General features: G+C 39.0%; 1 protein-coding gene across 1 annotated transcript; it reads left to right on the top strand.

Moving 5' to 3' along the window:
- Positions 1–6,201: 6,201 nt before the first annotated feature.
- Positions 6,202–21,343, top strand: CUNH3orf85 (chromosome unknown C3orf85 homolog). Its single transcript, XM_033200420.1, has 4 exons — positions 6,202–6,265; positions 6,372–6,424; positions 19,266–19,399; positions 20,823–21,343. Exons 2-4 carry the CDS (start codon positions 6,376–6,378, stop codon positions 20,910–20,912), a joined length of 273 nt encoding a protein of 90 aa, XP_033056311.1. The 5' UTR covers positions 6,202–6,265; positions 6,372–6,375; the 3' UTR covers positions 20,913–21,343.
- The last annotated feature ends 246 nt before the right edge of the window (positions 21,344–21,589 follow it).

Genomic DNA, 21,589 nt, shown 5'->3' with positions numbered 1-21,589 from the left:
TAATTAAAAACAAGGTTGTTGGGATGGGCACTAATCCAATCTGACTCGCGTCTTTCTAAAAAAAGGAGATTAGGACACAGACATCAGAGATACGTGTGTGCACAGAAGGATGACCATGTGAAGAGGCAGCAAGAGAGTGGCCGGAAAAGATCCAAAAAGGAGACTTTGGAGGAATTCAAACTGCCAACACTTTCTTGGACTTCCAATCTCTAGAACTGTGAGAAATAAATTTCCATTACTTAAGCCACCCAGGCTGTAGCATTTTGTTACGGCAGCCCTAGAAAACTAATAAAGCTACCCAACAATCACGCATGAGAAGTAATTTCTACTATTCTTTTGCATCTACTGTGACATCCATCATGATCTCCTTCTAACCTCTTGCACCTTCCAAGCCAGGACTCAGAATTCTGTTTTCTCTCTCCTATTCCCCTACCAACTCATGGCATTTAATTCCCATAACCTTCCTCCCTATCCCTTTGCAGTATCTTAAGTCTATTATTTTTTCCTCAAGGACCCAGGAATTTCAAGGAATCCTTTAAATCCTTCAAAGCTAAGCCTTTCCCTGGTGAATCCAACTGTTGGTTTTATATGCACTAGACTGAAACACATGTACTTAGTTTTGATCCTGAAAAAGTCACACTAGTGAGGGCTCAATTACAGGCTGCAGCAGAAAAAGCATCATAAAATCCTAGAACAACCTTTACCCTAATCTATGCTAGATTATCAAGTTTATCTTCTGTGATTACCAGAACCATGGGAACAGATTGAATCCCTATGGAACTAATACTAATGTCCACAGTGCTACCTGCAGAAAAAATCTGGCCTTTTTCACTTCTGCAATGAATCTCCAGAAATGCTTTTTTTTTTCCTTTTTCTTTTAGTTTAGTGAAGCATGGAAGACTTAGGAAATGACAGACTGTGTTTTGATAGTGAGCCAATTGGGCAAGGTCCCCTGATAGTTCTGTGCTCTGTAAGCGAGCTAGCACATTGCTGATGCTCAATAAATGTCACATATTGTCAACTATCAATTATTCAGAGTGTAATGAGAAAAATGCCTTGGCATGCATTACCGCGAAGCTTAATCATGAAGCTGTGTGACTCTAATAGCATATCGTATAACAGATTGGCGTTTTGCTTAAACTGCTAGACTGTATACATTTGTATTAATGATACATCTTTAAATGACTCCAACTCGTTTATAGTGACAACCAACAGAAATCATTGAAATTATTGAACATCAGTAACAAAGAAAGTTTTTAAAGTAGGCCTGAAGAGTATTCATAAATGTACTGTCATGGCCCCAATTGATGTCTTGCTGATGCATCGTGTCCATTCAAGCCCCCTGACCTTTCCTCAGGCTCTCTTTTCCTGGATTTTTCTTCCTCCCACAACTCAATTTGTCCTCATGGGAAATTCCAGCTCACCTCACTGGGAAGCATTCCCTGCAACTGTCTTCTCCCACACAAGGCGCAATTTTGATGTCTGTTTGTAATGCTAGTACTTGGAACAGTGCACATGGAATATGTTCAAATAGATGGATTTTAAAAAGTACTTAGAGCCTAGAAAGTGTCCGATAAATAGTTGTTGAATGAATGAATAACAACTGAAGGATAAGACTAAATTCTCAATTTTCTGTCTTTTAATGCTGCTCTGTGGTGCATATACAAATTAGGAAATAACTGGAAAAGAGTGAAAAGAAAGAGACCTTGGACAACATGAGCTTAATTGTCATCTTCAGATCCAAGGTCATATTGGATCATCTGAAGATCCAGGATTGGTCATTCTAAGATCCAGGATCCAATACGACCTTTGATCTTAAGATGACAATTAAGCCCCATATAATGGGGAGCTCTCCTCTTCCTCAGTGCAGGCAGGATCAGTCAGTATTTCAAAGATCCTGAGCTACCTACAACTACTTATTCAAGTCCTTAAACTACATTTCCAAACATTAAACCTAAGTATCTCAGGCTGTAGCAAGTTTCTTTTTTTTTTTTTGAGATGGAGTCTCACTCTGTTGTCCAGGCTAGGCTGTAGCAAATTTTAAAGCCTTCAGTAACCACACTAAAATGAATACAAGGGGGTCTCTAACCTTTTAGCTAATTTCTCCAAGTTAGTCCGGCTCCTACTGTTAATATGTGGTGAATATATGCCCTCATATCCTGGTGACAGCAGCATTTAAGCCTCAGTAGGTACGATAAGAAGTATAGTGTACTTGAGTGGAAAGATTAAAGAGAGAATATACTTCATATGTGTCCTCAGCAAGGCCTGATTTTATTCTTAAATTGAGAAAAAAAAATTAAAAAATGTCCGCTTCCAAGACAGAACCATATTCTACACAATAATTGAAAAGTAGTTTTTAATTACACCAACTAAGTCTGAATCTTGTTATCTTGAGCCTTGCTAAAGAGCTACTTTCTGCAGGTAGCTCAAGACTTTACAGAAACTGTCATTCATTCTTAGGATGTGGTTGCTAGGTCATTCTCTGCTTAAATACCAGGATATTCTCTCACTTCTAGGGAAGAAATGGCCCCCCTGAGAGGTTTGACCTGATAATGATGACACATTATGCTAACAATACAAATTATAGCAAACCTTTATCTGTAGTCAAATCAGTTAAAAATGATTCCCTTAACAGATGCTGTAGTAAAATTTTGTTCTCATATAGCAATTATTTGAAAGTCTCAACTTCATAAAAATAAGTGCTATCACTTGCTCACTTCCAATAGGTTGACTGTAGTTGAAAGTTCATTTCAGTGTTAAGAGTTAATATCTTCTCCTCCTTCAACACGTTGGCTGGCTCTACACCTTTTACTGGTGCCAGTAATGACATTGAATCATGCCAAGCTGTACTATGCCCTTCATTCCTTCTTATCAGAATGTTATAAATGAGCATTACATTTTCCAAAGCTTTGCGGTTTGTTGTGTTGGATTGCCTCACTGGCATGACTCAGAACAGAAACTAGGTTCAGCTTGCCTCTTGATAGTGTAAAGGTTTTTTGTTTGGATGTTTTTTTTTTTTTCTTTTCTTTTCTTTTTTTTTTTTTGTTTTGGAGATGGAGTCTTGCTCTGTTACCCAGGCTGTAGTGCAGTGGTGCAATCTCGTCTCACTGCAACCTCCGCCTCCCTAGTTCAAGCAATTCTCCTGTCTCAGCCTCCCAAGTAGCTGGGACTGCAGATGTGTGCCACCATGCCCAGCTAATTTTTGTATTTTTTGTAGAAACAGGGTTTCACCATGTTGGCCAGGCTCGTCTCATACTCCTGACTTCAGGTGATCCACCTGCCTCAGCCTCCCAAAGTGCTTACAGGCATAAGCCATTGTGCCTGGTTAAAAGTTTTTTGGTTGTTTTTTGTTTTGTTTTGTTTTTCTTTTTTTTACCTTTCTTTTTCTTCTTTAAAAATTTTTAAATGATAGCAGATCTGATTTCACATGTTTCTCTTCTAACATTTATTTTTCATTGATATGTAATATGGGAGCTTACCAAGGTCTGTCATATCATATTAAAGTAATGATTTCTAAGTATAAAGCATCAGAGTTGTAAACAGACTCAGCTGATAAGCTTCATTAATTCTTGCCACTTGATCTTTCTATTTTTCAAAGATATTCCAGTTTGATTTCAAAGAGCGTTTCTGTATCTTTGTAATGAAGATTGCCAATTTTCATGGATTTCAGCTTTTTTCTTTCATAGGTCATAAGAAGAGACAAGTTCTAGGGAAAACTATTTAAAACCCACGCATCAACACCAAAACAAAACTACAACATGAAGTCTGTTTTCTGTAGTCAGTTAGAAAAGACTGTAAACTGATAGGCCAGTGCAAGAAAATACTGACTCAAATTAATTCAAATTAATTTGAATCAGTTAATTCAATTAAGTTCAGTAATGTTTACTAAGAACTACTATATAACAAGCACTGTGCTAGGCACTTAAGGCACACAAACAGGCATAAAAGGTAGTACCAGCCTTCAGGAAGCATGTAATCTACCTGGAAATACTGAAATGTACCTACATAACCATCGTGTGGGAATGGCCTAATGATTGAAGGTATGCAGATGTAAGAAAGAGCAGCCAAATCCGAACCTGGGGGATCCGGGAAGGCTTCATTCACCAGGAAGGATAACAGTTTCTGGCCCATAAAGGATCTTGTATTATATCTTCACCTTCCTGATAAAACTGAGTTGCCCAGGCCACATTCACCTCTGGGCCCAGTTGGGGCCACACTCAGCTAATTTGTCTCATTTTACTGGCTCATGCCGTTGTGTGTGAACTGCATCTCTACTTCTGCTGTAAAACTTTACCCTGTTATTTCTGAACACTCCTTGGATAAGTTATGAAACTTGATAATACTGTCTCCATAGAATTGCTGTATTAAATGAGACAATGTGTAAAAATTTATGGAATACCTGTTATTATTTTATACTTGCATTATCTAACCCATCCAAAATAATTGACTGATGACCCATTGAGAGAAGTGAGGTAAAAGAGATAGGAAGCAAAGCCCCTCTCCCATTCCTCCTCCAGACAAACTTCACTTTAGGCCTGTAAGCTGAAGAATGATAAAAGTAGAGAAAAGAAAGATAAATTTCTCTTTTGGTTCTATGATCTCCCAGTTTAAACAACGAAAGTATTTGTTCTCACTCATAAGTGGGAGTTGAACAATGAAAACACATGGACACAAGAAGGGGAACGCACACACCAGGGCCTGTAGACGGGTTGGTGGGGAAAGGGAGGGAGAGCATTAGGACAAATACCTAATAATGCATGTGGGGCTTAAAACCTAGATGATGGGTTGATGAGTACAGCAAACCACCATGACACGTATATACCTATGTAACAAATGTGCATGTTCTGCACATGTATCCCAGAACTTAAAATTTAAAAAAAAGAAAAGAAAAAAAAGTATTTTCCTATGATTTTCTTGATATTCTTCTAGTCTATCACACAACTAAAAATTTATACCTCTTTACAAAGTAAAAAATAATGGAGACTTACGGAATTGTGGCAACAGCTATTGCATCTCCAAAGTCTTGTATAGGTGGACACATGGCCTAAGCTTCCAAGATTTTGCAGTGTGTGTGTTTAGTTAGCTGTCTTCTAAAGCCTTTCATTTATCAGTAAATGGAGGCATAACTCCCAGGTAGGGAGATCCAGGTTTCTAAATACCCTTTACAATGTAAAGATAGTCATCAACAAAGTTGTTTGCTACCACTTTTATAGATCCATACCAATTCATTACAGATTGCATAATCTTAATGAAACTGGCACATAGGCATAATTTGTCATTAAGAATAAATTGTATGATGATGAACTTAGTCGATTAATCAAGGCACTGAAAAGGGCAATTATTTGAAAAATGAAAGTACTGTTCTGGTTGTATTGATTATGTACTTTTTTGGAAACAAACACATTTTACAATGCAGTAAAACATTCCTTGTTTTTAATTAAACTTTTTTTTCTTTTTCTTTTTTTTTTTTTTTGAGATGGAGTCTTGTTCTGTCAACCAGGCTGGAGTGCAGTGGCATGATCTCAGCTCACTGCAACTTCTGCCTCCCGGATTCAAGCTGTTCTCCAGCCTCAGCCTCCCAAGTAGCTGGGACTATAGGCACGTGCCACCACGTCCAGCTAATTTTTGTATTTTCAGTAGAGACCAGGTTTCACCATGTTGGCCAGGCTGGTCTCGAACTCCTGACCTCAGGTGATCCACCTCGGCCTCCCAAAATGCTGGGATTATAGGTGTGAGCCACCACACCCAGCCAATAATTATTATTTTTGATAGTTATTATTATTACTGCTGGTAGTGATCCATGGTATAGATATATCACGTTTTAACATTCAGCTGTTGAATGACATCTGGCTTGTTTTTAGTCTTTGCCTATTGCTAATAAAGCTGTTATGAACATTCTTGTACAGATTTTTTTTAACGTAAGTTTTTATTTCTCTGAAACAAATGCCCACTAGTGCAATTGCTGGTTTGGACAGTAATTGCAAATTTTAATTTTTAAGAAACTACCAAACTATTTTAAAAAGTGACTGGACAATTTTACATTTCCACCAGCAATACGTGAGTGATCCAGTTTTTCTACCTTTTTTAACATTACATTAATCCGTGTAGATGGTAAAATTAGTAAATAAATAAATTACCCACATAAGAACAGCCTGTAAAAAGCCAGTTCAAAAAGTCCAAAGGGTAAAAAGGCAAGAGGTATATAAAAAAGCCACCTGAGACGAGGGCGTCTCTCTGACTGTGTCTCAGCTCACAGGGCTTCCAGGTATGCAACAACTGCTTTACACTTCTGAAAAGTACCTGATACACCATGAAGCTTTTTCCAGCTAAATTAAAGTAAATAATTAAAAAATTTTTTTTTTCCAAAACAGGATCATGGCCTATAAAATGCTTCAAGTAGCCCTGTGTTCAACATTGCTTATCGGTAAGAACCTATTTCTTTTTTATTTATCATGTCTCCTACAACCATCAGATTGATAATACCTTTTGTCTTTTTAAAGAAATGAACAAACACGTTTTTATCCATAGGCCTATTCTACAGCACTGTGGAAACCAAACTATTGTAGAATGCTGTGGTTTTGAACATGTTAATGTTAACTGTGTGTGTGTGATCATTTTATTTCTAATTATATATTAACATGATACTGTTCCTAAGAAGTCTAATTGCTGCCTCCAAAGAAGTGCTGTTGTGTCCTTGAACAAAGAAAATTTTAAAATATCTTTCAGAACTATAATACTTACATAGTACCGTTATGTGAAGACTTCAAAGTACTTTGGGAACATGAATTAATTAACCTTTAGGGCAAGCTGTAGCTCAAAGTGGTGCTTTAAAGGCAGATCAAGGAAGGCACCAGAGGGCAGGCGATTTGCTGCCAAATTGACCCAGTAACTCAGTGGCTTCTGTCAAAATTGAACTGAGAGGTCATTTGTTTTGCTTGTAACAAAAACTGAAAATACTTACAAAGATATAAATTATCTTCATGGTTAAATCTCTATAATTTATAAATATTTCTGATGCAGATGCTTACATTAGAATAAACTTTTGCTTCTGTGAAAAGCTTGAGACTCATGCACAAAAATTATATTCTCCTGAAGCCCTTCCCACACATAGATAGATGTATTTATGTGTATGTATATAATAAGCCTTCAATTCCTAAGCATAGAAATAATTTTAATAATGAGTTTTAATCATCAATATTGCAATTTGCTGTTGGGTCATGTTTAAATCCGTGATTTAAACATTTTTAGCCAAGTTATTATAAGCAGTTATAACCAAGGCATATACAATCATACATAATTACAGCCCACATCGCCAGATGAAGAAAGTGAGGCTGGCTCAGTTTAAGTGAGTCTCAGAGCACATTGTAATTTAAAGTCATGGGCTGGTTATAACTCACCAGTGTCATGCTTTGCTTCGACCACTGATCCATGCAGTTGACTTGAGAGGGGGTAATGGTGGTGGATGCCTGCAAGGCTAAAGCAATGCCGGCTGGTCCACATTCACCTATGAATGCTGCAGGGTCAAAAATATCTGACAAAGGAAATTGTTCGGCAAAATTTTTAAAGACGCTTCAAAGACTTTCTTAAGAAACAAGTTTGAGGCCGGGCGCGGTGGCTCAAGCCTGTAATCCCAGCACTTTGGGAGGCCGAGACGGGCGGATCACGAGGTCAGGAGATCGAGACCATCCTGGCTAACACGGTGAAACCCCGTCTCTACTAAAAAATACAAAAAACTAGCCGGGCGAGGTGGCGGGCGCCTATGGTCCAGCTACTCGGGAGGCTGAGGCAGGAGAATGGCGTAAACCCGGGAGGCGGAGCTTGCAGTGAGCCGAGATCCGGCCACTGCACTCCAGCCTGGGCGACAGAGCGAGACTCCGTCTCAAAAAAAAAAAAAAAAAAAAAAAAAAAAAGAAACAAGTTTGAGTTTACTTCAACTCCAACTGAGATACAGATGTGTCTACCTATAAAGACAACTGGTTTGATTGACTTGGCTCTAAAAACATAATAATTTTTTGTTATCTAGTTGAAGTTTATGAAATAACAAGTTGAGAGCTAGAAACTAAGGACAGAGGTGCATGTACACTGCTGGGTTAGCCCTTCAGATCTCAGGAAGGAAGACTTTGCTGCTTACAGATTGAGGAGACTGACGTCTTCAGAAGCGGATTCATTCATTACAGTAATTGGTTTAGCTGACAGTTTCTACATCATATAGCTCTAGAGAAGAAAGTAATAGCTTGCATGAACTTTCTTTGCTTCTTTTCCTCCACATTTTCTTTTAAGAATACAGCCTATTCATCTGTACTTCTCTGAAGCCCTTTGCTTATAAGAAAACCACCGTTTTTTTTTAAAGTTTCTTTTCTTTTTTTTTAAGTTTTCTCTATTATAGCTTAGTTGTCCAACAAATTACTTTTCTTTAGAATTTGATTTAAGGGAGGTAGGGAGAATGTCTTATTGTCCATTTTCCTGACGGGAATGCTGAGGCCAAAAACAATGAAAGGCCTTATTCAAGTAATTAAATTTATGGGCAGAGTTGCCAAGTTATTTTATTGATTCTTTTCTTTTTTTTTTTTTTTTTTGAGACGGAGTCTCGCTCTGTCGCCCAGGCTGGAGTGCAGTGGCCGGATCTCAGCTCACTGCAAGCTCCGCCTCCCAGGTTTACGCCATTCTCCTGCCTCAGCCTCCCGAGTAGCTGGGACCACAGGCGCCCGCCTCGTTGCCCGGCTAGTTTTTTTTTTTTGTATTTTTAAGTAGAGACGGGGTTTCACCGTATTAGCCAGGATGGTCTCGATCTCCTGACCTCGTGATCCGCCCGTCTCGGCCTCCCAAAGTGCTGGGATTACAGGCTTGAGCCACCGCGCCCGGCCTGATTATTTTCAAAACAGTAACTTATACACATTGGACTGATTCTCTGGTCAGAGAATTAGAAGTTCAAGTGTTGTGACTTGATTTAAAAAATAAGCACATAAACTCTCTTTAACATTTAGGTCAAGAATTGCCTCCTTTCAGAAATGAAGGAGAGTTAAAGAAAAAAAAAATTTTAATTGCCTTCTTCTATAATGAAATCAGCAAATATTAATGCTACTAATTTAAATTCCTTTTATGTGTCAGGGGCTTTGCATAGGCTATCTTAGTCCATTATCACGACCACTCTGAAAATATTAATAGCTGCTATGCTCCTCATTTTACAAAAAGAGGGAACTGAGAGCTTAGGGAATTCAAGTGACCAAGCTGCACGTCAATCAATGGTAGACACTGCATTCATGTCCAAATCCTACATTTACCACTTATGAGAACAAAACTCTTCTTTCTGCTACACAAACTCTCCCCTCTGGCACTGCAGTGCCTGACATGGGCTAGCAGCAGCTCACAGAGCAAGACCTCCTCTGGAAAAAGTGGTGGAGGCAGTATCGTAGCCATTGCTTCCACAAGAAACCACCAGGAGTTAAGAAGCTGGGTGAGCTTACCTGACAAAATTGAGCAGAACCAGGACACCACTAATGACTTTCAATGACAGTTCCTAGTTGTACTAATGGTGAAGAGTAGCAACAGGGCATTTATTAAAACCAGACAGCTTTATATCACATGCAGAGGAAATATGGAAAATAGACATCTTTGAAAAGTGTTTTTCTAAGTGAACCAACTCTTGAACACTATTAAGAATTATATTGGTGTTTTTTGTTGTTTCTCATTTGTGTATTTTTTAAAGGATTCCTTTCATTGTTCTGCTAAAATGAAAAATAGATTTATTTTCCCTCAGCAATCATGAAACCCTGATTGGATTTGGCAGCTGGAGTTGACCCACACATGAAACGATTTGGGGGTCCATGCCCATGTTGTTGACCTGCAATCAGATCTGTCCATAAAGTGCAAGTATGTCTTCTGGTTTTAGACAGGGAGAACAGTAAGCTGCCTTTAGTCTGTTTTTCCTCTCGTAGTTCCAGCTCTTACTTTTCACTCCACAGTTAGTAACCAATGCCATTTTGTCTTGAAAGATTTTTTATTTGCTTTGTTTTTTGACAAGAGCGTTTAAGCTCACATATTCTAACACACAACCCTGTCAGCATCCCCAATCCCTTTCTTTTTGCTTACTTCTCTACCATAGGAAGACTAGCCCTTTTCAGTCATCCCTGCAGCCCTCCAATTCTTTAGAGTTCTGTATTCTCTGACACAGTTTTGGTTTATTTTAAAAGACTTTGTTCTTAATTTTACCTACTCACTTGGGCTTATGATTGATTGATACTCTCAAGAAAATACATAATAAGAATAAACTGGAAAATAATTTGGTTGGAAAAAAAATGTTGTTGTAGGAAAATCCAGGTTCTTGTCACATGACCAGGAAGGATTAGGTTCGCAGACACTTTGAAGGGTGAAGGAGATGGAATTTATCAGGCGAAAGGGAAAATAGTAAAACTACACCGCAAAGTGGGAGATGGGTTCCTGTTAACAGGCCCTCGTATCACAGATTGAATCCCAGGTTCCCACACAGGAACAGGAAGGACCAGGACCCTCCCGCTGCAAACATTCTGAACTTCTGTGGCTCCACCCCTTCTCTTAGTGAGCAGAGTGGTCCAAGGTTCTCCGGGGACCCCTTTATACTTGGTTGTCTCAGTGTCATTGCTTATGACTAGATTCATTGAGCAGTCTGGGTGCTGTAGAAAAACTGTTTTGCTATACATGTGGCATCATCTGTCATGGCACTGGAGATGGGGATCCCATCAACACATACAGGCAATGACCCAGAAAGAGTCACTATTGAACCGAATACAATGCTGCCTTTCGTGAGTTATGAATGTCCATGTCTACAAGATTATAAGTAATAAAAGAACCACCAGCTCCAAAGACACGTCCAAGGAAATTATGTGGCCATAAGAGTGAGTGCCAATATTGTGTATGTGTGTTGAGAGCAGGTTAGAACAGATTTAAGTTAAATCCAAGTGACACCACTTCCTGTTTACTTTTCAAAATACTCAACATGTCAGCAATTGTAATACCAGTAAAGTGGAAGCCACTGAGTTAAAAGGTCAGTTAGAAAGCATCCTGTTATACCTTTGTTCTTTGTTGTTGTTAGTTTGTTTTGTTTTTGTTTTTGTTTTTTGAGACGGAGTCACTCTCTGTCACCCAGTTGAAGTAGAGTGGTGCGATCTCAGCTCACTGCAACCTCCACTTCCCAGGTTCAAACGATTCTCCTGGCTCAGCCTCCGGAGTAGCTGGGATTACAGGCGTGTGCCGCCATGCCCGGCTAATTTTTGTATTTTTAGTAGAGATGGGGTTTCACCATGTTGCCCTGTTATGCCCAGACCGTTTGTTCCCCGAAGAAGACCACCAGAGTCCAGAGTCAAAGCCAAGCGGCAAGGATCTTTAATGCAAGTTCGAACTTGGTCCCTCCGTTCCACAACATACAAGAGGGCCCCAAACAATGCGTGCGCTTGCTATTTATAGCTGGAGGTAAACAGGACTTGTCAGGTTACAGAGCAACAAGGCATTTCTCTAGGCTACAGCATTACAATGGGTTTACATGTTAATGTGAAGTTATGCTTTTAGCAGCCTTCTTATCGGTTCCTGCGCTTTTTTACAAACGGTTGTAACCTGATTGCAGCTTCCCCAGGTGTTGTTTTTCTTCATGTGTTTGTGTCGGGCAGGCATATGGGGCTCAGGAAGTTGGGACAAAATAGAGGATTGTTTGTACTGGGCCCAGGACTAAGATATGTGGCAGACACTGGTAATTAGAGCAGGACAGAGACTTTCACAACGTTTGTCCTTACAATGTCTGGAGTCTATAGATAACCTTAATCGGTTAGGTCCGGGGTCGATCTTTAAGTAGGCTCAGGGCGCCGCCCGGGCTGTTTGCCTGTGGACTTCATTTCTGCCTCTTAGTCTCTTCATTTGATCTCTTTCAGCCCATTCTGGTCTCAAACTCCTGACCTTATGTATTCCCCCCACCTAGGCCTCCCAAGGTGCTGGGATTACAGGTGTGAGCCACCCTGCCCGGCCCCTGTTAGACTTCTGAACAGGACACTGGAATATGAGAACTGGCCCGCAGTTCAGCACCCCTCTCCGTTTTTTCCAGTTTCCTTTCATCCTCTTTGCCTTCTGTTGTGTCACTTCCTTTATCTGCCCTGTGGCTTTTCACTTTTTGTCTTTTGTAAACCCCCTTCATTTCTCTCTCTTTCCTTTGATTTTTTTTCTTGATTTCTCTCTCCATCTCTTTCCTTCTATTCTCTTCTTTTTCTTCACGTTTTTCTGTCGTAACCCAAATTGTTTCTCTTCCATTATCTGTCTCTCTCTCTCCTTTTCTCACCAATTTTTATTCAAGTTCAAGCAAAGTGAGAGAATACATTCTACTAAACACAACTCTTCTGTCTTCCACTATACATTTTTGGGTCAGTGACCAACCGTAATGGGGAAATAAATAAAATAACTATGCCATTGTGTGTAAAAATTACTTACCTGGTGGGGAGCGGTGGCTCACACCTGTAATCCTAGCACTTTGGGAGGCCAAGGCGGGCAGATCACTTGAGGTCAGGAGTTCGAGACCAGCCTGGCCAGTATGGCAAACCCCGTCTCTACTGAAAATACAAAAATTAGCCAAGCATGGTGGTCTATGCATGTAATCCCAGCTACTCAGGAGGCTGAGGCACAAGAATCACTTCAACCCCAGAGGCAGAGGTTACGGTGAGCCAAGATGGTGCCACTGCACTCCAGCCTGGGCAACAAAGCAAGACGCCATCTCAAAAAAAAAAAAAAAAACCACTTACCAAAGAGAATATTCAAATTTTAGAAAATATGAACCGAAACGTGAATATTTTAGTCTCTCACAAAATCATAATTCCTCCTACATTTACAGAAATTTTTGAAATTTTTACACTATTACTAAGACGTTTATATATCCTTTTTTCCAGATCCTCTTTTGTACTTTATTCCTAGTGACCATTTATACTTTATTTCAGTACTTAATTTGTGTGTGTCCATAATTTTCTGGGCAGTTATTTCATGTTTTCTTAAAAAATAAATATTTTAAAGGCAAGGACTGAGACTCAGCTGTTCAATAAAAATAGTAAACAATAAATATTATTGTGTACTTATACTGAGTGCTAAGTGCTTTACTTTCATCATCCCATACGTAAATATCTTTGAACTTTAAGCAAGTCTGCACTGCTTACTCTCCATTTCTAGTACCAGGTATCAGGTAATAACCCGGATATCAGTATTACCTAGACCCTAAGGGAAATAGCTAGCAGTAGACCTATCCTGTGAATCTGCCCAGATATTTTATGTCTTCTGACCCCATTGAATCTCATTGCATTTATTTCAAAAACATAAAGACATTGAAGGTTACATGTGGGAAATAATTCAGTTGTGCCTATCTGGGAATGACAAGAGTGCCCTGGCATGTGCTCTGTTTGTTTGGTTTTTTTTCCCTCCTTTTTTAGTGAGGCTTTGAGCAACAGATTATTGGGTTCTCTAAGCTACTCTTTCTTCATCTCCCTGCAACAAATAGCACCTTTCTTCTTTGTCCAGTTTTGATTAAGTTGAGAAATAAAGAAATATGATTATGGAAGGCAATCGATTTCCTTTATTCCTGAGAAGGGCTAATTTGGAAAATGTAGCTTAGGATAAGTACATAAAGGGCCTGATGATTGGACCACCAAATTTGGCAAATTTATAACCGATTGCAGGTTGCAGAACCAGAACAGGAAGCATGTCCTAGGAGGGCAGTTTACTCTCAAGAGCAGAAGAAAGAGCTGAGCTGGGCATGGTCAAGTTATACTTCTTGGATTTACAAATTAACTGAGGCACTGCCCCTTCCCAGGAGCAGGGCACACATAGGGGTGAAGAGGGGTCTGGGCTTACCCTAAATGAGCTTCCTCTACATCAAGGAAAACAGACATCTGCCACCAGACTCTGCCCTTTAATTCTGTATCTTATTTTACCTTAGACTTTCTGATCTTTTAGATATATAGGTTCCTACCACAAGTATCATTTCAAGGTTATGTGTATAGAATATTGTCTTTACCCCATCATTATGTTTAAAGAATTTTTTTCAGCTTTCCATGGGTGCTAGTAACATAGAGACTTTCATTTCTAATGATGCAGTTTTCATTATTCTCATACTGCTCATTAGCCTGTGATGGGCACTCCCCACTTTGTTCATAATATGAATACATTTTTATCTGTTTTACTTTAATTATTGGGTAAGTCTACTTTGACCTCTCTTTCACTTATTTCTGACTGTGGCAGCGCTAAATTTTTCAGTAAGTTCCTTGAAAGTAGTAGGAACTGTGCCCACTTAGCATATTCTCTGTGCTTCCGATAACACGATACCATGCATAGAAAGTAGTTTTTGATTAATGACCTATTTGTTATTAATACATTCCAGATCAAAATATTAGAGCTGGAAGAGACCTTAGTGGTTGTATAATCCAGACTTGTTTCACAGAACAAAAAATGGAAGTGCAGGAATAAGAAGTGGCTCAATGACCTAGCTGGTCACTGGCGAGGCCAAGAAAAGACTCTGGGTCCCTGATCCTTCTTGACTTGTGTAGGGAGAGCTGTGATCCCAAATAGTGTTTGCTTTATACTCTGAAGTGTTTGCCTTGCTTCTACTGTACAGAATTTTCTGCAGAGGATATTTGAGAAATGTTTAGACAAAACATTTACAGATCCTATTAAAGCTGACTATGATGTAGGTGAAAAAAAGGGCATGTATAGGGAGTTGTAAAGAAAGAGAGAAAGATTTTTTCATAGCTGATGATCATGAAGTTTAAGAAAGGCATTAACCTGGTTGATATTGCCTACATTTAAAAAAAAACACACTCATTTAAAAATCAACAAAGCAATAAAACTCAGGGTTCAGTTTTCAAACCCCAGCAATATTATATAGGTTCACAAATGCAAAACCCTGGTCTTGCTCTCACTAACTTTCAAGGTTGATCAGGCAGAATGAAAAAGGGAGGAGAAATTTCTCAAGCAGAGAGGATAATAGCCTGCCCTTCTATATTACTTGCATTTTTATTTCCAGCTCTGCCACTGACTTACTATATGACCTTGAGTGAGTCATTTCATCTCTGCATGTCAGTTTTCTCAATTTGTAAAGTAGGATAATAAATACTACTTTCTGTCTCTCTCATGGGTGATGTTATCATCATCATCATCAATTAAGATTTATTGGATGCCTGTTGGGCTTATAATGCTGAGGTAGGTGGTTTGTCCTAGGGAGGAGAAGGAGATTGTGTTGGTAAAACATTTTCCATGAGCAAAAAGGTAAAAGACTTACAAAAGACAGAATTATTAGAGCTTAAAATAGCTATGGTATATATTTAAAGCATGCTTCTCTGCCAAGATTTATGCAAAAGCGTTTTTTTTTCTTAGTGATTGTATAATGCACCAAGATGACTGTGGTACGGAATTCTGGTTTTACTTTTAGATAATTCCAAGCAACACTATCTTAAGCAATTACTACAGATTCACTGTATATCCTAAGCATCATTTACTTAGCACTATTTATTGTTTATTGATGGAATTGGATCTATTTTGCATAGCTACTAATTTTGTTTTGAAAAAAACACCTATTTATTAACAGAATAATAACACATAAAATATGTAACACTGTAACTAACACCTTTTCTTCAAAGAGAATGATCAGAAATCTGGAAAGTGACCCATTAGTGCATTTCATCTAAAAGCAAAAAATCAAAGCTGGTTCGTCCACCCTGGTCAGCCCAAATAAATGCAAGTTCCTTTCTCCCATCTTCGTCAAATCAATCCTGTCTTCCCATCCCACGTTCACCAGATTCAGGCCCTTCTTATCTCTCATCTGGACTATAGAATAGTCTCTGATCTTGTGTCCCTCACTTTTCTCTTCCTTTTACTGTCTGTCCTTACACCACTGACAAAAGGATCTTTCAGGGTAAATCTGTGAATGAATAAACAAAATGTGGTATATATACATATATACTAAATACATAAAGTATTACTTAGTCTTAAAAAGGAGTGAAATGCTGACATCACAATGTGGAAGAACTTTGATGGTATTATGCTATGTGAAATAAGCCAGATGGAAAAGAACAAATACTCTGTGATTCCACTTACATGTGGTGCCTAGAACAGGCAAATTCATAGGAAAAGAAAGTAAAACAGTAGCTACCAGGGGTTGGGGAGGGGTTAATGGGGAGTTGTTTAAAGAGCAAGAGTTTCTGTTTGGAGCGATGAAATAGTCCTGGAGATGGATAGTGGTGATGGTTGCAAAACATTGTAAATGTACTTAATACCACTGAATTGTACACCCAGAACTGGTTCAAGTGGTATGTTTTATGTTATGTATGTTTTACCATAATACAAACAATTTTTTTAAAAGTAAATCTGGTCCTTCCTATCATTTTCTTATTCAGAAATGATTATTAATTATTTACATTAAAGCCCAAACTCCTTGGTATGACAGTTAAAATCATTCAGAATCAAGCTCCAACTTACCTTTCCAATGTTATCTCTGACCACATCTACACTACAACCCTACCTTTCAATCATATTGGCAAAATGAAAGTCACCGACCCTGAATCTTCCTTTGCTCCTCCATTCCTTAACTCTCCAGTTTTCTTCAGCCTGGAATACATGCACTTTGCTTCCACTCCCTTCATCCTCATTGTTGAAACGTAACAAATCTTTGAAGCCCAATTCAAAACGAATTTCTCTGTGAGGTCTCCATGACAGTATCAAAATTGCTCCAACTATGGATGGTCTGATCACAGTATGTCTTCTTTTAATTATGTATGAACTCTGACTATAATGTGAATTCTTTAATAGTAAGGGTTATTTGTTGTCTTACCTTTGCATGAAGTAGTGATTAGCAAGAGTTATTTTTGTTTATCTTTCCATGCAATGATGATAATCAGAGCAGGGACTAGGGTGAGAGAAGTGAGGAACTTATGGTACAAAAGTTGTATGACCCTGAAAGTGAGTTCCTTGTGTTTTGTACCCTATGCTAGATGTCTCACATGCCTCAACTTAGTCTCAACCCTTGTGATTAGCTATTTACCTTGACATCAGTAAGTGCATATAATGCATTCTATAAGTTATCTACTACTGCATAACTACTTTTTCCAAAACCTTAACAGCTTCAAACAACTAACATATTATTGCAGTTGCAGGGTCATGAATTTGGGAGTGGCTTAGCTCAGTGGTTGTGGCTCTGGAGTTATTATGATGATGCAGTAGAGATGTCAGTGGGGGCTGCAACCATCTGAAGGTTTGACTAGAGCAAAAACATCAGGTTCCCAGATGGCTCACTTATCTGGTTATTGGTGGGAAGCATCATTTCCTTGTCATGTGGTCTTCCCCCTCAGGGCTGCTTGAGTGCCCTCACAACATGGCAGCTGACTTTTCTTAGAGCAAGTGGTCCAAAAGAGGGGCTAGGCTGAAGCTGTAACATCTTTTATTTCCTAGCCACAAAAATTGCACACAGTCATTCCACAATAGCCTATGGTTACACACGTCAGCCCTATTAAATGAAAGAGGGGACTGATACACAAGAATATGAATAACAAGAAGTAGTAATCTTTGAGAGCCACCTTAAAAGATGGTTTCCACAGACTTGCTGGTTGGATTATCCTAAACTGGATTAGCTAGCAGCAGAACAGTATTACTTCTGGCGTCTGTCACTAATATCTCCTAAGTTTAAATGTTAACTAATTTTTTTTATATAAAACTCTTCTATCTAGCCACCTCTAACTATTGTTTTGAGATGGTGAAACACATCATTCCTCTGGCTTAAATTTTTTTTAAAATGTTTCCCCTTCTCCCATCCTGCTAAATCCAATTTTTCCTTCAAGGAGCAAGTGAAACAACTTCCTTGACCATGAAAATGCCTACTTGTACCCCAGTGTCTTAGTGCTCAATAACAACACCTTCTCCTAAATTCCTTTAGTGCAACAAATCCTGTGTTGCCTCACTTTGTTTATATCTTTGACCCTGGATCCCAACTAAACAGAAAGCCCCACAGAGGGGAATTTTTTTTTTTTTTTTTTTTTTTTTTTTTTTTTTTTTTTTTTTGAGGCGGAGTCTCGCTCTGTCGCCCGGACTGGAGTGCAGTGGCCGGATCTCAGCTCACTGCAAGCTCCGCCTCCTGGGTTTACGCCATTCTCCTGCCTCAGCCTCCCGAGTAGCTGGACTACAGGCGCCCGCCACCTCGCCCGGCTAGTTTTTGTATTTTTAGTAGAGACGGGGTTTCACCGTGTTAGCCAGGATGGTCTCGATCTCCTGACCTCGTGATCCGCCCGTCTCGGCCTCCCAAAGTGCTGGGATTACAGGCTTGAGCCACCGCGCCCGGCCCAGAGGGGAATTTTTATACTGTCTAGCTTGCTATAACCTAGGTTCATACAGAAGGTTGGTCAATAGAGGACTGCTAATAATGAGGTTGTTAAGTGCCTAATGTAACATTACTCACAATTAGATGTTGTAATAAATGCTTCTTTATCACAATGAACAGATTGTATTGTTGTCACCTATAGGTCGGGAGAAAATGTGTTCTTCCTTTATATTGATTCAAGTTATAATTCTGAATGCAATTGTGTTTTACTTGAGAATGAAAATACAACACAGATTGTTAAAATTTCAAGATCTTTAAAAAGTCTGGATTTTTAAAAATTATCTCTTTTTTCTTCTTAATCCTGGAGTAGGAAGGAGTTGGAAAATATAAGGCAGTTCAATTTGATGGTGAATCAATCAATGCCAACAATTTAAACCACAGTGTCAGGTTTGGGGGCAGCCTAGTTCAAACAGAAAGATCAGCTCTATTTTGGAGGGCTAGGAAAGCAAGAATAAGATTGTTGACTGCCTAGTTTGAGCCAGATGGTTTATAGTCATCAATTTATCCAGTCCTTACGCAAGTGTGTGTGTATTATTATACCCCTTAACATGCAAGAAAACTAAAGTGCGAAGAAATCAAGTAACTGCCAGAAAAGTGATAGGGCTGGAACTTGAATCCGGGTCTGCAGGCCCCCAGGCATGAAAGGAAGCTCTGAAATCCTGCTCCATCCACCACATAGCACTGGCTTTCAAGATGAACTAAATGCAGGTCAAATTGAGTGGTTAGCATACAGTGGTGACAAAGGGCCAAGGAGTAGCAGTCTCACTCAGAGCTTAGCTTTTCCCGAGTTTCCTCCTCAGTCCCCCAGCTGACCAAAGATCACAGCTGGGTCTCTTGAAGAGGAAACATTGAGATGTAAACTATTGCTCTAAAAGATTCTGTGCTCTTGGACTCTAAATTGCAGGAGCATTGGGAGCACCATTTTTGTTGGAGGACCCAGCAAACCAGTTCCTACGTCTCAAAAGACATGTAAATTTGCAGGATTACTGGGACCCAGATCACAGTTCAGATGTGTGGGGAAACACACTGGCTAATCAGGTATTTATGTTAGAAACAAATGGTCCTTCACCATTTATCTTTTTAAATGGTAATTCCATTAGCTGACCACTAATTAACACACGACTAGCCTATCCCTGATTTTTCTTCTCTGGACACTCTGAGCTGCATCTACTTTTTCCTCCCCATGAAATGGTTTTTGCCTGGTAAACTCTGCCTCTTGCTTAAAGACTAAACTCAAATGTCCCCTCCCCTCTGAAGCCTTTCCCTTCTTCTCAGGGCGACATTTGTCTTTCCTTCTCTCCCTTTTTGTGTGCTCTTTCAAAAGTAAATAGCTCTCAAAATGTCAATTGGAATTACTTGTTCTGTGTACCCAGCCTACCTACCTGGACTATAAAGGTAGGGTCTGTATCTTATCCTTCAAGGTAATTATTCTCAGAAACTAGCAAAAAGATTGTTATATAGTCAAAGCTTAATAAATTATTACATGTTTGTGTAGATGGATGAATGGATAGTGGTCAGACTTTAGTTCACTTTCAGTTGTTCAGTAGCTAAATATCCTCCGTGATAATTATTCAAGGCTTTAATGTTGTTCCTCCATTTGCTTGCCTTTTGTACATTTTCCTATTCATTTGCATTCTTGCTGCAAAAAAAACAAAGAAGAAACTTGCATTGGCCTTTTTTATTCTATGTTTACTTTTCTGGTAGAAGAAGACATTAAAACTCCAGGCCAAATGAAATTGCTGAATTATCTGAGGATTTCAATTATTCATGATCTCCCTCTTACAATTTAGCAATTTAGGAAACAAAGCTGTATAATGAATGAATTAATTCCTTCACTTATTCTTTCTCTCTTTCCACATATCTCAGGCTCTGATTATCATCAGGCATGAGGACTATATAAAGCCATAAAAAGTTGAATGTCCTTGTTTTCATGGGACCTTGATCCTGTCCTTACTCCACATAACTGGGTCTTAACTGGTCTACCGGGATTTGCTTGTTTTGCACTTGCTGATGAAAACCACTAACTGAATAATGCATCTAGTTTTATGGCTGTTTTTGTCTAATAGGCATTATTTAGCATTATTAAAACAAGACATTTGTTTATTTGGTCAATTAAGTAATTAAGTAGGCTGGTAGACTGTGTCTTCTTTATAGAATGTTGACATTTTCAGGTACACTCCTGCCTCTACTTGTAGACCAGTTTTGTACCAACTGACAGACACTATATAATGTAGCAAGACTCTACCACATTGGTTTATACTGTGGCCCCACAAGTCCTGTAAAATATCTGAGCATTGAAATAAACAGATTATTAAAAGTATGAAAACCAAAGTCTATCGGTATAAATCTTCCATTATATTTTTCTCATCTTTTAGGAATAGCTGTATGATAATCAGAATAACTGATACAAGATATGTTCTACACATTCAGAGATCATGACTTGTGTTTCCTTTTCTTGCAGGCTCGTGAAACGTGGATTGCTTTGAAAACAACAGCACAGTATTATTTGGATGTGAATACCTTCATCTTTGACACGTCTGGTGCCCAGTAAATATGTTTTCCTGGTTAAAGCAGGAGGATGAAGATGGTGGAAGTTGGAATGGCATTGCGCCAAAACCATGGGTTTTGGAGACCTGAGGGTATATCCATGTTGTTTACTACATTATTTCTTATGTCTGTCTCAAAGTTGTTGAAAAGAGTAATTATGAAAACCGATGTAGAAACCTGGAATAGGACATTCTCAATAAATGGTAGTTCTCAAAAAAAGAACTTTAAAAAAAAAAAGGCTGTAGTAATAACATTTACCAAAAAGATGGCATTTATGGGAAAAAGAAAGTGAAAACAAACCAAAAAAAAGTAGTCTCATTAAACCACTCTGTTCATAGTTTTTACTTTTGCCTCTTCTTTGAGAGAGTTTTTTAATTCAAAGAGGGGCAGGGAGCTCTCAGATGGAGCTGATCTTCTCTCTTCTTCGGTGCTTGTCACCTTCTTAGGTCAGTCTATTTTATTTTATTTTTATTTTATTTTTTTTGAGACGGAGTCTCGCTCTGCCGCCCAGGCTGGAGTGCAGTGGCCGGGTCTCAGCTCACTGCAAGCTCCGCCTCCTGGGTTTACGCCATTCTCCTGCCTCAGCCTCCCAAGCAGCTGGGACTACAGGCGCCCGCCATGTCGCCCGGCTAGTTTTTTTTGTATTTTTTAGTAGAGACGGGGTTTCACCATGTTAGCCAG

This window comes from Trachypithecus francoisi, unplaced genomic scaffold (assembly GCF_009764315.1).
Source record: "Trachypithecus francoisi isolate TF-2019V2 unplaced genomic scaffold, Tfra_2.0 Lachesis_group0, whole genome shotgun sequence".
Classification (NCBI taxonomy): Eukaryota; Metazoa; Chordata; class Mammalia; order Primates; family Cercopithecidae; genus Trachypithecus; species Trachypithecus francoisi.
Note: the sequence above shows the minus strand (reverse complement) of the source record. Positions and strands in the feature narration are given on the sequence as shown.